The sequence below is a fragment of the Gossypium hirsutum genome, chromosome A06 (genome assembly GCF_007990345.1).
Source record: "Gossypium hirsutum isolate 1008001.06 chromosome A06, Gossypium_hirsutum_v2.1, whole genome shotgun sequence".
Classification (NCBI taxonomy): domain Eukaryota; kingdom Viridiplantae; phylum Streptophyta; class Magnoliopsida; order Malvales; family Malvaceae; genus Gossypium; species Gossypium hirsutum.
In genome coordinates, this window is record NC_053429.1 from 91,951,100 (window position 1) to 91,973,274 (window position 22,175).

At 32.3% G+C, this 22,175-nt stretch overlaps 2 protein-coding genes and 1 long non-coding RNA gene across 3 annotated transcripts; all 3 read left to right on the forward strand.

The window, feature by feature from the left end:
• The first annotated feature begins 1,344 nt into the window (after positions 1-1,344).
• On the forward strand, positions 1,345-3,585 carry LOC107948137 (vacuolar protein 8). Its single transcript, XM_016882604.2, has one exon. The coding sequence runs from the start codon at positions 1,787-1,789 to the stop codon at positions 3,500-3,502; it is 1,716 nt and encodes a 571-aa protein (XP_016738093.2). The 5' UTR covers positions 1,345-1,786; the 3' UTR covers positions 3,503-3,585.
• A 12,176-nt stretch (positions 3,586-15,761) lies between these two features.
• On the forward strand, positions 15,762-16,945 carry LOC107949240 (uncharacterized). Its single transcript, XR_001697672.2, has 2 exons — positions 15,762-16,323; positions 16,643-16,945. It is a non-coding gene; the product is annotated as an uncharacterized lncRNA (long non-coding RNA).
• Positions 16,946-20,673: 3,728 nt separating this feature from the next.
• Positions 20,674-21,938, forward strand: LOC107947743 (uncharacterized mitochondrial protein AtMg00810-like). The gene is made up of 2 exons (XM_016882274.1): positions 20,674-20,727; positions 20,772-21,938. The coding sequence occupies exons 1-2, from the start codon at positions 20,674-20,676 to the stop codon at positions 21,936-21,938; spliced, it is 1,221 nt and encodes a 406-aa protein (XP_016737763.1).
• The last annotated feature ends 237 nt before the right edge of the window (positions 21,939-22,175 follow it).

Sequence of the window (22,175 nt, forward strand, 5' to 3'; positions counted from 1 at the left end):
TAATTAAAAATCAGACAATTTTATAAATTTTGTAAAATTTATTTTATTATTTTTATATTTTAAATAAAAAAAGATCAACAACTTATATCATAAAATTAAGATTAACAGTTTTTTGTCATATTTTTGCCTCTCATTTTTCAATTTGCACAAGTTATATTAATCAAATAATTTAATCAAAATGAGGAATATAATTTTTATAAAAATAATTTAAATAATTATAATTTTTTGATTTTTAATTAATTTCTTATAATTTTAAAAAATCTTTTTTTCTAAATTTTTATGGTTTTTAATAATTTTTAATATATTTTATGATTTTTAAATAATTTCTAATAAATTTTATAAATTTTAGTAAACTTTAATGATTTTTTTTATTTTTTTAATAATTACAGAATGAATCTAGATAAATAGGTGTCCACGTTCAAATGAACACAGACAATCACTTGTCGACACCTCTTTATCTAGATTTATTTTGCAATTATTTTAAAAATATAAATTTAGATATTTTCTTATATTTTTTTTATTTTGCTGGCATGACACTACCACGTTAACAATTGGTGTTGATGTAGCACCACCACGTCATCAATCGACGCTGGCATGGTATCTATTAACAGCCATATTAGCGTTGCAGTTAAATATTAACGATAAACGCCAGTTAAAAAGCTTATTTGATCAATTTTATTAGTTTCAGACTCAATTGAATAAAGAAAAATTCAAAACAACTTAATTGAATCTTTTTAAATCTAAAATAAAGTTTTTTTTTATGTAATAGTAGATGCTTTTTTATTTTTTTTCATTCTACCATTTCATCTTTATCTAAGTTGGAGTGATATGTAAAAGATTTAGATTTAAATCACTGCACTTTCTATTTGGCAGATTTTGAAAAGAAAAAAAAAACGTCGTGTTTAAAAATCAATTTATTTCTTTAAATATATTATAAAATAACCTATTTCTTTAATTTTTCTTTTATTTTGACATATTCATCAAATCTAGGGCAGTTATAGAAAAATATGGGCAATTGCTCCAAAAATAATGGAAGAAAGAAACTAACATTTAACGTGGGAAAGATGAGCCAACAAGATTTGTTGATTGATTTGATTATGGACAAACAATGATGACATTTGACTAATTAAGAATTAAGGTTTATTTTCTTACCTCGTACGAATTACAATCCAATTAAGGCTGATTTACGTTATATCAAAATTCAAATTTTTATCATAAATTCATTTTCTTACCTTGTACATATTACAATACAATTAAATTGAAACGGTGGAAAAGTAAATAGAAAGTTCATGAGATCTGATGAGATTTTAAAGAAACCTTATTGTTGATAGGTGCCCCCACAGCAACCCACTGCAAAACCCCATTCATGCATGTACAGTGTTCTACAAATACAATCGTCAATAAAGAGATGAAACCTTTCAAGTCCTTTATCACTGATCAGAATCAGATACACTACTTTTCTTTTTCCTTTTAACCATCTCCCTCCTCAGTTCTTTTCACGCTGTGAGCTTCAGCCACCCTTTTAAGTTTTAACCCTTGTTATTATGGCAGAAATTTATACCCTTATCTTCATCCTATTGACTTGTCACTGTTACACCACCTAAACGGTCAGCCCTCTATTCTAAATATAAAATTAAAGACCCCCATTTCAGTTGCAGCTGCAAAATGAAAAGATAACTTTAGATTAGATATCTGCAGTCAGTGGCCCTCTTTCTCTCTCTTCTTAGACAGTGTTAGATTCCTTCCTTCAAAGCAAGCATTGAATTTGAAGAAAAAGGGGAAAAAAATGGGAGAAGAAGAGAAACCAATGCAAAAGCAGCACCAGAATTCAATAGAATCTTTCAGTGCAATGAAATCTAGTATCAAGCAGGCTGTTCAGGTTATATCTTCTTTGATTTCTCTTTCACATTCTATCAAAGTTTTTAATGTTAAATGGCAACTCATTCGAAAGAAGCTAGAAGAGATGAGTTCTGGGTTGATGGCTGTTGGAAACTGTGATTCAAGTGAAAACGCAGCGGCCTTCTCTGACGTGGTTCCTTCCATTTTGGCAACTGTAAACGAGTGTTATGATCTCGGGAGAAGATGTGTGGATCTTTCTTACAGTGGAAAGCTCCTGATGCAAAATGACCTTGATGTGATGGTTGCAAAATTTGATCTCCATGTAAAGAATCTTTCAGGGATTTACACTGCTGGGGTTCTGAGCCATGGTTTCGCCATCGTTGTTTCCAGGCCTGGTTTTGGTGCTTGTAAAGATGACATGAGGTTCTATGTAAGAGATTTGTTGACAAGGATGAAGATTGGTGATATAGAAATGAAAAGGCAGTCCTTGGTGAATTTATATCAACTTATGGCTGAAGATGAAAGGTACATGAAACTTGTAGCACTTGAAGTTAGTGACATTGTGAAATTGTTGGTCGATTTTCTTGATTCACCAGAGATGGAAATTCAAGAAGAAGCTTCAAAGATTGTATCTTTAATCTCTGGGTTTGATTTGTATAAAGGGGTTTTAGTTGAAGCTGGGATTATTGGCCCTTTAAATCGGATTTTGGAAACCGGCAGTAATTTGGGCAAAGAAGGAGCTGTTAGGTGTCTTCAGACATTGACTGTAAATTCAGACAATGCATGGTCTGTTTCAGCTCATGGTGGGGTGACGGCACTCTTGAAAATATGTTCAAGCGGTGATTTTGGAGGGGAACTAATTGGTCTTGCTTGTGGGGTGTTGAGAAACCTTGTTGGTGTTGAAGAGATTAAGAGGTTTATGGTCGAAGAAGGTGCTATTGCAACATTCATCAAGCTAACAAGATCAAAAGAAGAAATCGTGCTGATTAATTCAATGGAGTTGCTTCAAAACGTAGCTTCTGGGGAGGAATCAGTTCGTGCATTACTACGAATTTCGGATCCGAAGTCATCAACCTCTTCGAAAACAAGAGAAGTAGCATTGAGAGCAATAGAGAATCTATGTTTCCCTTCACAAAACTGCATAAACACCTTGATGAATTACGGATTCACGGATCATTTACTGTTCTTCCTACGCAATGGCGAAGTTTCCCTTCAAGAACTGGCACTTAAGTTGACGTTTAAGCTTTGTGGGACATCAGATGAGGCCAGAAAGACAATGGGAGATGCTGGTTTCATGGCAGAGCTTGTCAAATTGTTGGATGCTAAGTCATGTGAAGTGCGTGAAAGGGCAATTGAAGCACTCTCCAGTTTGGTCTCAGTCCCTAAAAATCGAAATAGATTTATTTCAGATGATAGAAACATACACTTCCTTCTTAGACTGCTTGATCAAGAGGAAGGAATTTCAGGTAATAAACAGCTCTTGCTCTCTATATTAGTGTCATTGACAAGTTGCAACAGTGGAAGAAGAAAAATAGCCAGTTCTGGCTACCTAAAATACATAGAGAAACTTGCAGAAGCACAAGTCTCTGACGCCAAAAGACTTGTCAGAAAGTTATCTACCAATAGATTTCGTAGTTTTCTGAGCCGCCTCTGGCATTCTTGAATGTAATTTTTGTTTCTTTATTAGATTGTTTTTGTTTTCACTGTACATTAACATAAGATTTTAACTATAAGATACTTGTTTGATATTGCAGTTATTTTAGTTAATATGGGGATTCTATATGATAAAAGTAAGTGTAGTTTATAAGATGATTTGGAAGCATTGTATATGGGAAAACCCAGATGACATGTGAACAGTGGAGAACAAGCTTGTCTCCTGACCATGTGGGACAAAGGGGATAGCGATAGATGAAAGTTGGGTCACTATTTGCTTGGCTTTTAGCCAACACTCAACACTGTCTCCATTTTATGGCAGTTCTATATTCTGATATAAGGCTTGATAATTACGATTTTTTTTTTACATAGTATTAGTTTGTCAAACATCACAATCTTATCAACTACAGTGTTGAGACAGGTTCTTTAGGCATTACCAATTCAGAAACTTCATGGCCCAATGTGTTGAGACCTAACCATTTGTAGGGTACACACATTTAATGCCAATTGGTTAGCCAACTTCGTTTTGGTCGCCTATGTTTGGAGTCTGGAAATTGAGCCCAAATGTTCCACTCACACCTGGAAATTGATCAATTGGTTAGCCAACTTGGTTTTAGACGGTATTGATTGAGAAGGTAAGACAATGGTTAAAAAACTGAAACCATAAATGTAGCAGAGTAAATGTAAGGCGATGTGATGGTTCAACTTGTTTTTCACACATTTTTTACTGCAACGCAGTTAAAGAGCGGGTGAGTCTTTATTAGAGGAATGGCGGTGAATACCAAAAAGAGGTGGAGATATTCATTTGTGGTGGTGCGGTACACAACACGAAATGCTCGCTGGTTTTAACGAAGCAGAAAGATTCACCCACTCACGCTTATCTCATTTACTGACCTCACCAGCTTTTGGCACTCCTTCACATTGCATGTAAATATTTTATTGAGGGTAAGTTTCGATGAGCGGTGTATTTAGTTGTGATCAGTGTAAAAATAGCAGAAGCGGTAAGATTAGATACTGTAACGATACTGTAACGTAAGACAAAAATAAGCTAAACGTATCGCACCACCGCCCCAAACTCACCCTAAGACTGTTGAGAGTTTCACCTATCGATTGAAGTTTGGTCACCTTAATAGAAGCCTATTAATTACTTTGGGGCTATTTTTTCACCTACATTTTAGGATGTTGTAAATCATAGTCAACCCTCTTTACAATAATATTTTGCTATAATCTAGAAGAATTAAGTTTTATATTTTATTTTAACCCCCTATAACAATAGCGTTCATGGTTATGAAGTACTCTCTTTATTAAATTAATTTCTATAATAACATATGGTCTAAATTTTTAAGTAAAATCATAGTATTTTATATAAGCAAGTCTATTCTTTGTCATCTATTGAATGAAAATGATATTAATTAAAACATTACTTCAATAAAATGATTAAATGTCATGTTTTATTATATGAAAATAATCTCTAATGAGAAAAATTAAATATGTCAATTCAAAAAACTATTAGGCTCCCTAATTAAATATTCTACTATAAATTTAGGATATCATAAACTTATAAATTAATTAGTTGAATTTAGTAACTCATGATAAATTATTTAATTTAATTTGATCATTCATATTGATTAATTGAACTTGGTAGACTTATGAATTTTATAATTAATAATGTGAAAAATGTAAAATAAAATATGCATAAATGTAATAATACATGATTTGTTATACATCTTTTAATCTTGTTGATTTGGGTCCTCACTTTCTTTCTTTCTTTTTTTAACATAATTCTTACTTTCTTTATTTGATGGAGATTCATAATATGAAATCTAGGATAAACTTACAATGATTATCTCTCTATAACAATATATTATTATAAGTGTATAACAACCACCTCTCTATAATAGGCAAAATCTGAGCAAACAAATGGGGTTCACATGAATTCTGCTTATGGAATTAAAAATTTTCATCAATAATGTATCAAATGCTAAAATATTTTGTTATAATTGTGTTTAAAGAATTATATGTTCACATGTGTAATTAGAATAAATTACACTCAAATTCAATTACTGAGTGGCTTTCCAAACATACCATTTTTTTGACACATTGTATATAAATCTTGTTATAAGTGTTATATTTTCTACATAAAGAAAATTTGACCTCTAACATTTACATCTATTGTCATTTTGACCCTAATTCTATTTTTATCACTTTTATCTTCAACATTCAAATTTTAGTCAAATTATTTTTCTTTGGATGAAAAAGCTTATTGGATCATTACAATTTTAATGATAGTGATGTGGTAGCCCACATAGCAGTCCAGATATATTTCATAAAAGTTTCAAAAATATATAAAATTTACTAAAATTTCAAAAAAATCATAAATATTTTGAAAAAAAATTATTCACATTAGCAATGAAATACGTGTAGATTATCATGTTGGTTATTACATTAATTCTATTAAAATTTTAACAGCTTAGTTGACTTTTTTTTTGTCCCAAAAAGGCAATTTAACAAAATTTTAAAGGTTGAAGACAAAATGATAAAAAAGAAAGAAAAATGAAATTAGAGTCAAAATGACAAAAAAAATATAATGGCTAATTTTAGCATTATGTCCATTTTTAATATTTTATAGACTTAATAGTATTTTTTACTCTCAAACTTTTTTAAAAAAATCAATTAATTCCCTGCAAATTTTTTGCACCCAATTGAACCCTTAAAATAACAAAACTGACTAAATTGACCCTTTGACTAATGTTGACCGTTAATACTTAACGAAAATATTGACATGGCCCTTAATAAATGCCACATCAACATTGTTTGTTGACATGTCAATGCCATGTTATCACTAGTCAATGCCATGTTATCAATGGCATGGCAATTCCACACCATCACCAAAGGCTGACATGGCAATGCCACATTATCACTAATAGCTAACATGCCAGTTCCACATAATCATCGAAGACTAACGTGGTAGGCCACACATCGCCACAATAATATCATCAAAAAATAAAAATATATTTTAAAATTTTTATTAAATAATACACAATAAATCTAGATATATTGTTGTCCAGGTTCATTTGAATCTAGATATCTATTTATTTAGATTCATTCTAGAATTATAGAAAACATAAAGAAAACTTGTAAAAAATCATTAAAATAATTAATTAAAACCATAAAAATTTATAATATTTATAAAAAATTATTAAAAACCATTAAAATTAGAAAAAAAATATATAAATTGTTAGAAATTAATTTAAAACCATAAAAATTTATAAAAAAATTAAATATTTTATAAAATTTATTTTTATTAAAGTATAGCCATTGATCATTAATTAAAAAAAAACATTGATGATTAGCATGGCCTAACATTTTAGAAGAAGTTTAAATAGTTTACATGATAAAATAAAAATATCTCAATGTTTGATATACTTAAAAATAAGTCATATTAGTAAAAAAAATTAATAAAAATGAGAAAAATAATTTTTATAAAATATTTAATTTATTTTTTATAAATTTTTATGGTTTTTAATACATTGTTTTTATAATGTTTTTAAAATTTTATGGCTTTTAATTAATTTTTAACAAGTATTATAAATTTTAATGATTTTTATAAGGCTTTTTTTTTTAAATGTCTTTTATACTTCTTGAATCAATCTAAGCATATGAGTGTGGTTTAAATGAATCTAGATAATTTATTATGCATTATTTAAAAAATAATTTTAAAATAATTTTTTTTAATTTTTTAATTTTTATTGATGTGGTAGTTACGTCAATGATTAATGATGCTGTGGCACTGTCATATCAGCAAACAGTATTGATGTGACATTTGTTAATGGTCATATTAACTTTATTGTTAACTACTAATGGTTAACATTAATCAAAGAGTTTATTGGGCCAATTTTATTAGTTCAAAGGCTCAAATTAGTGTAAAAAGTTAGTAAGGATTATTATTTTTTTTGAAAATGTTGGAGGATCAAAAATACGATTAAGCGCTCAAAAAGATTAGATTATGGGACAATATTTGTCGGTGTATTTTGATCCAATATTTAACAAAAATGAAATAGAAAAGAAAGCAAGAATTGAGTTGTACTGTATAGAACGAAAAGTGACGGCTTTTATGAGTAATTTATCTGCTTTAAAGAAGCCTTAAATACTCAATTAAACTTTTAAATTTTAGTATTTTAAGCCTTCTAACTTCCAACTTATGATTAATGAATTCATAAGTCGGGTCCGATCCAGTTTATATATGACATGTATATATATTTCTATTTTTATAACAGTATAAGATTAATTCAATTCGAAATATAAACTTAAAATTTTGCCTAAATTTACATATATTTTTAATTTTAATATTTTATACCTTCTAATTTAAAGCTTATGATTAATGAATTCATGAGCTGGATTGGGTAGTACAATATTTATAATCTTTATATTTGTCCAAGCGTAACTCAATTTCAAATTTAGAAATAAAATTTTATTCAAGTACACCTATATTTTTAAATAGTTAACTTAAACCTGTTTCACTTTTAGGCTTGTCCATATTAGATTTTAAAATATTAATATTAAGTTAATATTTAATATTTTAGATGTTATTGTTTTATTAAAATTTTAAACATAGACAATTTAACTCATGTTAGAAGAATTAGGTTGATTGTCGAATTAGTCAAATCACCGATATTTTTTATTCAATCACTACAAATTTAAAAAACCAAAAGTTTTAGGGAAAAACAAAAATAGGAAATTTACTAGATTTGATGTTAGTGTGGAGTTATGCCTCGCATTTTTTCAACTTTTCTTCTTCTAGTTAATTTCTATTTTATTTTTCCACTTAAACTCTAATTAGTGTAAGTTATTTTAATATTATTTGACATACGAATTAAGCCTATAATAGGCCCTTTTTCCACCCTAGAAAATAACCCATAACACAGTTTGGTATTAGTTTTTCCAAGCTTTTAAAGAATTTTGTGTTTATGTTTTGAGAATTCTTATTTCGAGTTTTGGGGCTTAGTTTTATCTCCATCTTTGTACTCTTTGGTTTAGCCATTTCAGTGAAATTATTTTTACCCGTGGTTTTTTTATCCTCTTCGGAGGGATTTTTTCACGTAAAATATTTGTATTCGATCTTTTCAATTTCTTTATTATTTTACTTGTTCGTTGCTTAATTAGGTTTATCCTTAACAAATTGGTATTAGAGCTAGTCTGATTTTCGCAATCAACCCGTTTAGAGATGACAACAACAAGGTTTAACATTGATAAGTTTGATGGCATCACAAATTTCAATTTATGGTAAGTCGGATGATGATTCTGATTCAAAGTGATCTTGAAAAGGTCCTTATAGAGAATAAGCCTACAGGCATAGATAAATTAGAATGAGATAAGTTAGATAAAAAAGCTTTATCCATGATTCAATTATGTCTAACAAATAATGTGTTGCAAGAGGTTTTGATTTAGAAAACAATATCCACCTTATGGAAAAAGTTAGAAACCCTCTACGCGAAAAAGTATCTAGCTAACTGATTGGTTTTGAAACAACGTCTATACATGTTCCGCATAGACGAAAGTGAGCACCTTAGAGGTCATATTAGTCAATTTATTAATCTTTTGAATGATTAAAAAAATATTGAGGTTCAGATTGACAATGGAGATTAGGCTATGCTATTATTGTGTTTTTTACCCCCTTCATACAAGTCTTTCAAGGAGACTTTGATTTATGGCAGAGATAATTATAATTCAAGGATGTGAAGGGTCATCTATTGAGCAAAGGTAAACTCGACAATGAGTTTGGTTCGGATAGCAAGTTAGATAGCCAAGCCTCAGTTTTGGTAGCATCAAGGAAGTGAGACAAGAGATGCCGCTATTGTAAGAAGTTAGGTCATGTCAAGGTAGATTATTACAAACTGCGAAATAAAAAGGTTATTGAGAGCAACGAGGAAGATTCAGTTGGTGCTAATTTGGCTAATTACAAGGGTGATAATTTCTTGTTGGTGTCGACAAGTGAAAGCTCTGAGCTTAAGTTCGAGTGAATCCTAGATTCAAGGTGTTCTTTCCACATATGTCCCAACAATAACTGGTTCTCCACATACAATTCAGTTGAATGTGGAGTTGTGTGTATGGGGAATTGTTCACCTATTAAGGTAATCGGTATTGGTACTGTTCAGATCAAGATACACGACAAGACAATTAGGATAATGTCAAATATCCAGACTCGTTTGAAGTGAAGACAACTTGGTCATAGGAGGGAAAGGGTATGACCATTTCGTATAAGAGAGGTTCTCTTTTGGATGCAGGTTTTGAAAAGATAGGGCACTACATTCATGAAAATCAAACCCAATTCAGTTTTAATTTGGCAGTGTAAAAGTTGAAGACTAGAAGACTTCCAGCGTCTAAATACAGCTTCGACTCAGTTAATATCATACATAGTTTGAGATAAGCCTGTGGTGGGCATTGACAAAGAAGGTGTTGTGGAAATATGAGTCAAGGTGGAGATTTGTAGAGTTATACCTCGCATTTTTTTAGCTTTTCTTCTTCCAGTTAAACTTTGTTTTAGTTTTCCACTTAAACTCTAATTAGTGTAGGTTATTTTAATATTATTTTACCTAATAATTTAGCCTATAAATAGACCATTTTCCACCCTAGTAAAATAACCCATAACACATTTACGTATTAGTTTTTCTAAGCTTTTAGAGAATTTTGTGTTTACATTTTGAGGGTTATTATTTTAGATTTCGGGGTTTAGTATTTTGTGTTTAAGCTCTTTGTTTTTGTTGTTTTAATGAAATTATCTTTACTCGTGATTTTTTATTCTTTTTGGAGGAGTTTTTCAATGTAAAATATTTGTGTTCGATCTTTTCAATTTCTTTGTTATTTTACTTATTCGTTGCTTAACTGGGTTTATCCTCAACATTTAGTAACATAGAAAATTAATGATAACCTTATTGTAAAACAATACAATGAGTAACTAGTTTGATCATCATAAAAATTTTCTTAGGTGACTGCATCAAAAACTTGATCAGGATGTGAATAAAGTATATAAAGTTAGTTCTAAAACAATACTCAATTGGGCCTCAAAATAATGTTCACTATTCGCTCATAACTGCAAGTGCACACTATCGTTGTTAAGTAATAATTATAACGAAATAAATCTGTTAAAAAAGATTTCGAGAATCAAAGCTACAATAAATTATTACATATGATTTGAACTAATTATCCAACTCATTAACTAACTAAATTACTAATATAAAATTAAAGACAAATAAACAAATGGAAATATATCAAATAGAGCACTAAAACATAGATTTCTTATACAACCTCAATTTATTAATGTAGCGGTTAAGGATGACTTTCAGTTAATGACATGAATGCATCTCGAGATCTAAGCGAAATGCTTAAAATTTAAGTGTCTTATTTCACCTCTCCCAATGCCTTTAAGTAGTTTAATAATTTACCAACTTCACATCAATGCAATGTAATCCTCAGGTGATCGTTATACTCAAAACTAATTTTGGGCAACCTTTGACAAGATTGCTAAGGTAGAGTGAGGAGCTCTCTTAAACATATGCACAAATCAAGAGAATTAATCAACAGCAATCTTTCCTAAGTTAAGTTTTAATATTATTTCAATATCGGTGTACAACTTGTGATAAAAAAAATTAAATACTATTTAAGTCATTATTAATATTAATTATAAATTTAAGCCATTTAAGATTTTATCCAATCACCTCTTGATATGTTTATTTGTTTGAACATTTTTTAAATAAATTAAAATCTTTATATATTTTCTATTACTTTTATTATACATAATATAATATTAATAAATTAAGAAAAAAAAAGGAAAACAAAGTATGGAGAGCTCAAAAAAAAATGAAAAGCCGAATCCATTTCTCCCTACTGATACGACCTTAGCTCGGGATGTCTCTACTGAGTCCATTGAGCTGCCACAAGGGCCTATTACTAGGTCACGAGCTAAGAAATTTAAAGACACATTGGCAAGCTACGTGGAACAAGTTTGGGAAGAACAAGAAGTCGAACCCATTAATCATGCATTGATGAACCCCATAGGCGTTACTTGCAATTTATTGCAAGTAGAATTTAAATAAATTCATCTTAAGTTAAATAAATGAGTTGCTGGTTTTAATTCAACTCATCTTAGTTTATTTATTTGAGTTTTTATTGAACTTCATTTAATAAGATGTTTATTTAATTAATCTAGTTACTAGGATAATTTATTGAAGCATGATTTCAAGTTTATTTAATTTTGCTTCTTTTAATTAAACTAGTTGCTGCATTAATTGATGCCTTTGTTTCTAGTTCATTTATTGAAGTCAAGTATTTAATGTGATTGAGTTTAAAGTTCATTTTAATGTGTTTATTGCAGGTGTCCCTTCATTTCACAACCGTTACATTTCAAGGCTGTTACAACTTAATGGAAGTGACTTTTCAAGTGTTTTTTTTTCGGTTACGAAGGAATGAGCTGTTACAAGGGAGGTTTCATACATCAATTAAGGAGTTTTAAGGAGCATTTTAACACCCTTTTAAATTCGGAAGCAACCTCTTCACCTACCAGCTGATTTTGTTCTTTCAAATATTAAAACAAGCATTCAAAACACCATTAAGTAGCTGGTGTCTTTTCGGCTAGCCAAGGAACATCTCAAGAGACATTTTTCAAGCAATCAAGGATATTTATTCAGCTGAATTAAAGTCAAGGATGAAGTTAATTGTTACAAGAATGCCAAGAGACTTGAGTTTAATTTCAATTTTAATTAGCACATTAAGATGTGGCTATTCAGCTAGTTTTTCTATACCTATAAATATGTGTAACCAACCATTTTTGAAGGACGTTTGGACATTTTAATGAAACTCTGCTCATTTGGTAAGAAATACTTTTCTCCCATTTTGTTCAAAGACTTGTTGGCTTATCTACAAAGCTAGTGGCGTCAACCCGTTCTTTTCCTTTCCCGAACTTAACACTTTCTCAAGTGTGGCGTTCGAACCCAATACCGAGGTTCCTATCTTTCTTGATACTGGGTCGAGGTTTTGACTGAATTTACAAACCTTTTCAAAAGCATATAAGTATCGGGTCGACACTAATTAGTGTTGGTTCTTGCTTGCTTCTTGAACTGTTTCTTTCCATCCTTTTACCATATCTAAAACATAATCAACTTTTACCACTTATTTGATAACCAAATATTTTTCCTTTCCAATTAGCCATTTTATTTTTGATCTTTTAATCCCAGTTGAGCCTATTTCATTGATTTAGTTAGATATTCATCTAATTGAACCATACTTTCTCGTAGACGATCGGGAAACGTAAATACGACTCGACTCATCATTCAAGGCGGATCGTATCATTTGATATCAGAGCCTATTTTTTAATATTAAATTAAATAATTTTTGTTAAGAATTTCCATTTATACAGTTAAATATGGCTCGTCCTCCTCTATTTGGCTATTTTACCAATCTAATAAAAAAAATTTAATATTTGCAAAAATGACTCTGGTTCAAAAACATTCACTAGAATGACCTGAGATGAACAGTAAAATTGAGTTATGGGAAATAGATGGCCAGCACCACCTTTTTTTCTATTAAAAAATAATTTTTGGAGTTTTGGACACTAGATGGCTAGCACCATGTATTTCAATTTTTTTTTTATTTTAAGTGCTAGCACGTTGATGGTCAGCACCCCTGTATCTGATTAAAAAAATAATTTTTTTTGGACAAAGTGGTGCCGGCTAACATTCACCCAAAATCACCCAACAAAAAAAAGGGAATATTGCAACATAACCCCTCCTTCTTTTCCCATCTTTTTTATTTCCTAAGTTTAATTATATATTTTATATTTTAAAACAATATTGAACTACTTATAATATTTTTTAATTATTATTGCATCACTCACATTATTATTAAATTTTAAAAATAATTTAAAATATATTGAACTACATATTTTATAAAATTGTAACTTTTATGATTGAATTTTCCCATCATATTTGAATTTTCATGATTTTTAAAAAAATTTTATTTTTATTTTGTTAAATGTAACTTGATTGTTGTTAAACTCAAGTATAAATAATAAATTAAGCCTAAAAAATTATGTTTATTTTTAAATGTAATGATAATTTTTTGGAGATGGTTTTGATAAAAACTTGTTAAAGTTATCTTATTTTAATATATTATTTAAGAACTTCAAATGAAAGTATTTTAAAACTATTTATTAATTTTAATATTGAATTTATTTAAATTTATTTCCGATGGTAGATCCCTTGCTCAACAATTTATGCATTGTAATTTTCATGCAATTAGGAAGTGTAACAAATCAGCTAATAAATTAGCAAAAGATGGGCTTAGCATGGGAAAATATCATTTTTGGGTAGAGAACGTACCTGGATGGATAGCAACAAAGGTTGAAGATGATCATTGGTGGGTTGGCGGGTTTGATTAGCCTCATCTCTTGATGTTCGCGCAGCAACCACAAATTTTTCTTCTTTGTTCTTTGTTGTTTTTCTGATAGGAGTCATTGTCTGTTACCTTCTGATTTTTGGATAAGCATGAGTGATTTTCTTAGCTATTTTATTAATTTTGTCGAAATCATTTTTTATATTTGGAAAAAATGGAATCGATTTTTAAAGCAAAGTGTGGAGTCGCCATCAATCTTTTTGTTTAAGTGTGATTGGACTATCCAATAAAACATTTTATTCCGTTTAAATCAATTCTGGTCTACATAAATTTAAAAAATGAGTTTGGGAGCCGGTTACGTATGAGGAAGGGTTAGCACTCTCACTACGCCCAAAAATTGGTACCAGATTAACTAAGTGTTGTCCTGATGTCTAAGATTTTAGAAAAAAATTTGAAATATGGTCCTTTTTAAAACATTTGAGTGGTTTAAGTTGGTCGTCAAAATTCTCTCATTTCAAAGGTATGCAGCATCACATCCAGCACGATAGGACACGATCCTTTATACCTTCGTAAACACAATTGATTTTTGACTTCCAAAAGCTTATACATTGAAAATTACAAAAGGGTGTCCAATTATTTAGTCCAACGAAGAATCGAAACCCAGCACGGTAGGGCACGATTCCTCGAATTTCTAAGTATTGAACATTGCCTTATTTGAAAAAATTTTAAATGAACCATTGTAAACTAGCTCAAAACGTCTTAATTTTACTTGTAATAAAATGAAATAAATTGATTTTAAAGAGTTGGAAATTATAATGCAACATTTGTAAACCAAATAAATAAATAAATAAATGCGGGGTGATACGCATGCATAAAGTACAATACTTGGTGAACGAAGATAACAGAACCTTATTTAACTAAAATATGAAACCAATAATTAAATATAATTAATCCAAAATATAACCAAATTCACAAGCATGGGTGAGCAACAATTGATTTAATAATATATAAAAACGAATAAATGTGATGTAACAAATATACATGAAATAATATAAAAACAATTAACACATGAGGTACCAAACATAAAACTAATATAATACAAAAACAATTTCTAAAAATAAGGGATTGATGAGCAAATGAAACATGCTAGAACTTGAAGTAATTTTTAAAAGAAAAACTAAGAATATATATATGTAATTTTTAAAATAGTTGTTGCAAAAAAACCTTTGAATTAAATAATGTGCCAAATATTTAGAAGTAAAACATTTATTTAAAACTGACATTATCTATACAATAAAGATAATTTAAATAATACATAAAATATGCAAGGATAGCATGAATAAAATATAATCTTAAGAAATACACATAATAGGTTTACCAAACGTATATATAAATAAATAGATTTCGAAATAGTTACATGTAAAAATAACATGGAGCTAATAGTACATATAAGATTAAATTAATCTATAAATTATATATGTACAAATATACATAAAAGCATTTAAATGTGATACTATATAAAATATTAAAATAATATAATATAGAGACGAATTTCAAAATAATAATTTTATAAACACAAAAATGAAGTTCCTAAAATGGCTTCATATATACATAAAAATGTTAAGTGAATTTTAAAACAATAAGTATTTTAAATACAAAACTCCATTAAAATAATATATGTACAAATGTATATATAAAAATATTTAAACGAAATGTTATACTAGATGTTAAAATAATATGATATAAAGCTTCAAAATAATGAAAACAAAGTAAAATTATCAAAGCGATCTCAAAACATATAAAAAATTTGAGTGAATTCTAAAAAATATAAACAGAAAACTTAATTAGAATGGATATAAAATAACAGGGATAATTTACAAATAAAATAAACTATTGGAAATAAATAGGGACCCAAGTGCGACGCGCGCGAATGCACAAGGACCAAATATGGATATATTCAAGATCCCAAAACACTGCGCTGAGTCGCGGACTAAAATGCAAATATGCGCAAATTACAGAGTCAAATTAAAAAAATAAAATAAAGTAAATAACATGCAATTGAGCAAGCGTGCAAAAGGGGGGACCTATCGTGAAATTATCTCCTCTCCGCAAAAACACGCGGATCCTAGGGGTAGAGGATAGGATCGGATCGGGTCGGGTATGATCAACATGGCACCGTTTTGGGAGCTATTGGACCAGGCTCAAAACGACGCCGTTTGTAGTCCTTTATAAAGGCTCAAACCAAACTATTCGGCCGAAACAAACCCTAGCCTCATCTCTTCTCCACCAGCAAACCCTAGATCCCCTTTTAGCTTCAACACCGATCAGCCACTACAATCGAAGATCGGCATATTCGAGCCTCAAACTATGGTTTGTAGCCCCGAGATCCTTCTTCCGACTTCAATTTCAACGAAGCAAAGAAGAATCTATGGCCAATTCGCAAAGGTAAGACCTCGTCTTTCTCCTTCTCTTTATTTTTTTTAAAATACAATAGCGAAAGTTCGAAAAAAAGATTCAACAGAGAACTAAAGAAAATAGAAAACAGAAAATCACGTTAAAAAATCTTTCGAAACGCCTTTTTTGATATTTAATATGCGTATTCAGTGTGCGTAAATTTTACCAGGTACATTCGGTGGCTTTTATAGCCAGAAAAATACAAATCTAAAAATACAAAAAAAAAATCTATTTTTCTTTTTGCTATTTTTCATTATATTTTGCTGCTTCTCGTGTATTCTTTTGCTGTGTTTGTTTCTCCTTCTCGCAGGTTCTGTTGATGTGGAGGTGTATGGAGAAAAAACCACTCGTGGGGAGGCCGTTCGTGGGAAGCCACTCGTGGGAGCCTGATTCTGGCTAGCTGCGGTGCTGGTGTATTCTAGAATGCTCTAGGGTTTCTGGTGCTTTCACGATATTGGGCTCATTTGGGCCAATTTTGGGTTTTGGGTTTGGGCCATTGTAATTAGGCCTAGGTTTTGGGCTGATATGATTTTAGTATTTGGATTTACTGAAAATTGTAAATGGACTATTTGGGCTTTTGTAATCTATGGACTTTATTTTGCTTTTATTTTAATTTATTTGGGTTTATTTGTTTGACTCATTTATTCATTGTAAATAACTTAAATGGGCCTGGGTAAATTGGACTTATTACAAATTTAACTTAAAAAATTGACATTTACAAAAAATTAGTATTTGAATAATTGCATGAAAATTATAATTTTATAAAATATATAGTTCAATATATTTTAAATTATTTTTAAAATTTAATAATAATGTGAGTGATGCAATAATAATTAAAAAATATGATAAGTATTTTAATATTGTTTTAAAATATAAAATCTATAATTAAACTTAGGAAATAAAAAAAAATGAGAAAACAAGGAGAGGTTATGTTGAAACATTCCCATTTCTTTTTGTTTTTTGGGTGATTTTGGGTGAATGTTGCCGGCACCACTTTGTCCAAAAAATTAGTTTTTAATCAGATATAGGGGGTGCCGGCCATCAATGTGCCAGCATATATATATATATGGTGCCGACTATTTAGTGATAGGAGAAAGGGTTAACAGTCAGTTAGTTAGCTAGTTAACTAATAGTTTGTTAGTACGTCCTTCCACCTTGTATTAAATACCCGGATGATTCACTAATGAAAGTAAGTCAGTTTATTGAGGTTTTCACTCCCATGTGTTAGTATCTTGACATGGTATCAAGAGCCATAATTTTTTTCTTGTTCTCTTTTTGATTTCATTTGTTCATGGCTACTGACGATTCTCTTCCCAGTGATACACCGCAGCATTCTTCCAACACTGAAGGAGTGGGTCAGAGCAATGTTTCTTTATCAAATGCTTAGTATTTCTCTAAGCATGATACAGTCAAACTCATTGAACGCAACTACCTACTGTGGAAGCATCAAATATTGTTGATTCTTGAGGATTATGAACTTGATGGGTTTGATCTTGGCACAGTTACCAGTCCGCCTTCTGTTCTTCCTGGACCTAATGGACAAGTTGTTTCTAATCCTTTGTTTCTTCTTCATAAGAAGCAGGACAAATTCCTGGCTTCTTGGCTTCTTTCTACAGTAACCGATGATGTCTTGGTGCATCTCACGATGGCCAAAACAAGTTCTGAAATCTGGACAGCTATTGAGCGGCGGTTTGGTGCTAAATCTACCGTCAAGATCTCTAGCATGCGGCATGCTTTGTATTCCATCAAGAAAGCAAATCTTTCAATAAAAGATTATTTGGGCAAAGTAAAGAGCTTAAGTGACAGTCTGGTTGCTGCTGGAAGTCCTGTACCTGAGCAAGAGCAGGTCAGTATTGCTCTCGCTGGACTCTCTATGGAATATGAATCTATTCGTATCCTAGCCTCGGCTACTCCTATGTCACTAGATCTCTTAACTGAACTGTTACTTGATTGTGAGACACGACAACTGGATAGTTTAACAGAGGTACCACCGCAAGCAAATATGGTGTCTCATAAAAAACAAAGTAGTATTGAAAGTTCGGAGCATACCGAATCTTCAGGGACTTATCAACAAGAATATAAAACAAGTTATCGAGGGCATGGTCGTGGTTGGTCTCGAACCAGGGGCCGTACGAATGGTCGTGGTTGGTCTCGTTCCAAGCCCCAATGCCAATTATATGGGAAAATTGGACATTTAGTCCAGACTTGCTATCACAGATTTGATGAAAACTATTCTGGTGTTAACTCTAGTCATACTGTTTCTGTCAACTATCATCAGGTTGGAGATCAAGGCGCATCTTCTTGTTCTCATGGGTGTAGCTCTTGTTATCAGCCACTGTCATCGTGTTCTCATCAGCCTTCACGAACCTCGTTTGCTGATAATACTAACCAAGTATGGTATCCAGATTTTGGTGCGACAAACCATGTTACTCCAAATGTGACTGCTCTCACAAATGTTGTTCCTTATACAGGTATGAAACATGTGTCGATGGGGAATGATGTTTCAGTTCCTATTTCTAATGTTGGGAACACTAGTATGTTGGCTGGGTTTAGACTTTTGCGCCTACGAACTATTCTTCATGTACCAACTATATGCAAGAGTTTAATGTTTGTTGGGCAGTTTACAAGAGATAATGATGTTTACTTTGAATTTCATCCTTTTTTGTGTTTTGTGAAGGATATACAGACAAGGAAAACCCTCCTAGTGGGCCACATGTCTATATCAGTTCAATTTTTCTGGCTCATCTTCTCGTACAGATGGTACATCCTCACAGTCAGTCTCAGCGAATCTGTGTACAGCATAACAATTATCACTCCTGGAGTTGTGGCATCAAAGATTAGGACATCCTTGCTCGAGTGTCCTTAGAGTTTCTTTAGAAGATTGTAATATTCAGTTCAATAAAAATAGTATTACTTCTGTTTGTTCAGCTTGTCAACTAGGCAAAGCTCATAAGCTGCCTTTCAGCTCCTCTCGAACAGTGTATTCTTCACCTTTTGAACTAGTAACAACTGATGTTTGGGGTCCTTCACATGTCAAGTCCAATGGATTTCTTTACTATGTCTTCTTTGTGGATGTGTATAGTAGATACATTTGGGTTTATTTTCTCAAGTCCAAAGCTGAAGTTTTTCAATGTTTTCTTCAGTTTAATCAAATGGGTCGTGTTCAATTTGGTTACTCCATCAAAGCTCTTCAATCTGATGGCGGTGGGGAGTATTGATCGCTCTCAAAGGAGCTTGCTCGCCTTGGTATTCAACACCGGGTAACTTTCCCTCACACCTCGAAGTAGAATGGGGTGGCTGAAAGGAAGCATCGGCAAATTGTAGATGTGGGGTTAACTCTCTTAGCTCAGGCAGGCTTACCTCTAGAGTTCTGGTATTATGTTTTTTCTTATGATGTGCACTTGATTAACAGGCTACCAACACCTGTTTTACACAACCAAAGTCCTTATGATATGTTGTATCAAGTTAGGCCATCCTATTCGTACCTCAGGGTTTTTGGATGTGCTTGTTATCCCTATTTGAGGCCCTATCATCGACATAAGCTGGAGTTCAGTCCAGTCAATGTGTGTTTCTTGGAGTGGTGTCAAATCAAAAAGGGTATAGATGCATTGCCAGTTGTGGTAGGGTGTTTGTCTCCAGACATGTCACATTTGACGAGGCGTGTTTTCCTTTCAAACAGGATAGTTCATTTGGTTCTCTTTTCAGTCAGTTCAAAGTTTTCAGCATCAATCTCGCCTTCCAGTGGTGTTGGGTAATACATCTCCTCCTACTGTTTCTCCTCATGAGGAAGGGATTACTCCGGTGTCATACGATAGCATAAGCCAAACTGATAACTCGTCTGGGTCTTGACGTTCTCTCACACCACCAGAGTCAAGACACTCACCACCAGATTCAGGACACTCATCACACTCATCTGCATCTTTTGAACAGCATCTACTCCTGGGAAATACTCACCCGATGCAAACGAGATCTAAAAGTGGAATTTACAAGCCTAAAGTGTTCACGTCTGTTCTAGAAGATGAGGAACCTACCTCCATTACAGCAGCTCTCCTACATCCTGCATGGTCAGCAGCAGCGCATGCTGAATACAAAGCCTTACTTGCAAATCATACTTGGGACGTTGTGCCTTTACCTCTAGGTCGTAGATTTTCAAAATCAAACGTAATGCCGATGGTTCAGTGGCTCGGTACAAAGGACGGTTGGTAGTAAAAGGGTATCTCCAAGAAGCTAGGGTGGACTTCCAAGAAACCTTCAGTCCAGTGGTGAAACCAACAAACATTCGTGTGGTTCTAGCTCTTGCTGTCTCGATGGGCTGGTCTCTCAGACAGGTCGACATAAATAATGCCTTCCTCAGTGGCGATCTCCAAGAGGAGATTTATATGGAACAGCCAGCGGGTTTTGAAAAATAAAGAGATAACAATCAACCATTGGTGTGCCAGTTGCGCAAAGCTCTTTATGAACTCAAACAGGCACCTAGGGCCTGGTTTCACAAGTTAAAAGAATTCCTGTTGGTCACTGGTTTTGTTGCTTCTAAAGCCGAAAGTTCACTCTTTATTCAACACTCTGAATCACAGCTACTGTATGTGCTAATATATGTCGATGACATAATCGTTACTGGGACCAACTCTCAAACCATAGATGGCTTTGTTCGAAGACTTGATGCTCAGTTCTCTTTGAAAGACCTTGGCCAACTAAATTATTTTCTAGGTATAGAAGTCCAATATACCTCTACTGGAGTGTTTCTTAACCAAAGGAAATATGTTCTCGACCTCCTACAACAAGCAGGTATGGATAAGTCAAATAGTTTACCAACGCCCATAGTACCAACGTGTCAGCTGTCTGCTCATGAAGGGAATCCTGTTGATGATGCTCATCTCTATCGGAGTATCGTTGGGGCATTGCAGTATGTAGTGATAACTAGGCCCGATGTAGCCTTTGCTGTCAACAAGGTGTGTCAATTCATGCACCGACCTCTTGATGTGCATTTTAAAGCTGTTAAGAGGATCCTCCGTTATTTGCATGGAACACTGGATCATGGCCTGAGGTTCACAAAGTGCTCCAAGCTGTTACTCGAGGGATTTTCTGATGCTAGTTGGGGAGCTGACGTAGATGATCGCCGGTCCACGTCTGGTTATTGTGTGTTTCTTGGTAGAAATCTGGTCTTTTGGAGCTCGAGGAAGCAGCAGGTTGTATCACGTTCGACTGCAGAGGTTGAATACAGAAGTCTCGCCCATGTTATTGTAGAAATGGTGTGGATACAGTCGCTGTTAACCGAACTTTGTGTTTCTCACTACGGCAAAGCACTTGTATGGTGTGACAGCTTCGCAACCGTGGCCGTAGCAGGAAACCCAGTTCAACATTCTAAATTCAAACACGTCGAATTGGATCTCTTCTTTGTACGGGAAAAAGTTGCACAAGGCCTGTTCCAAGTTGGACACATTCCAAGTCAAGAACAGGTGGCTGACATTTTAACCAAGCCCTTGTCAGCAGTCCTGTTCAAAAAATTTAAAAGTCAACTTCGGGTTTCAGTCAATGAAGCTAATGCCGGGGAAAGGAAGCAAACAAGCTCGGGGCATGATAAGAGAAAAGGGTTAACAGTCAGTTAGTTAACTAGTTAACTAATAGTTTGTTAGTACGTCCTTCCACCTTGTATTAAATACTTGGATGATTCACTAATGAAAGTAAGTCAGTTTATTGAGGTTTTCACTCCCATGTGTTAGTATCTTGACATTTAGTGTCCAAAACCCCAAAAATTATTTTTTAATAGAAAAAAAAAGGTGGTGCCTGCTATTATTTCTCATAACCAAATTTTAATGTTCATTTCAAAATTTTGAATTAATAAC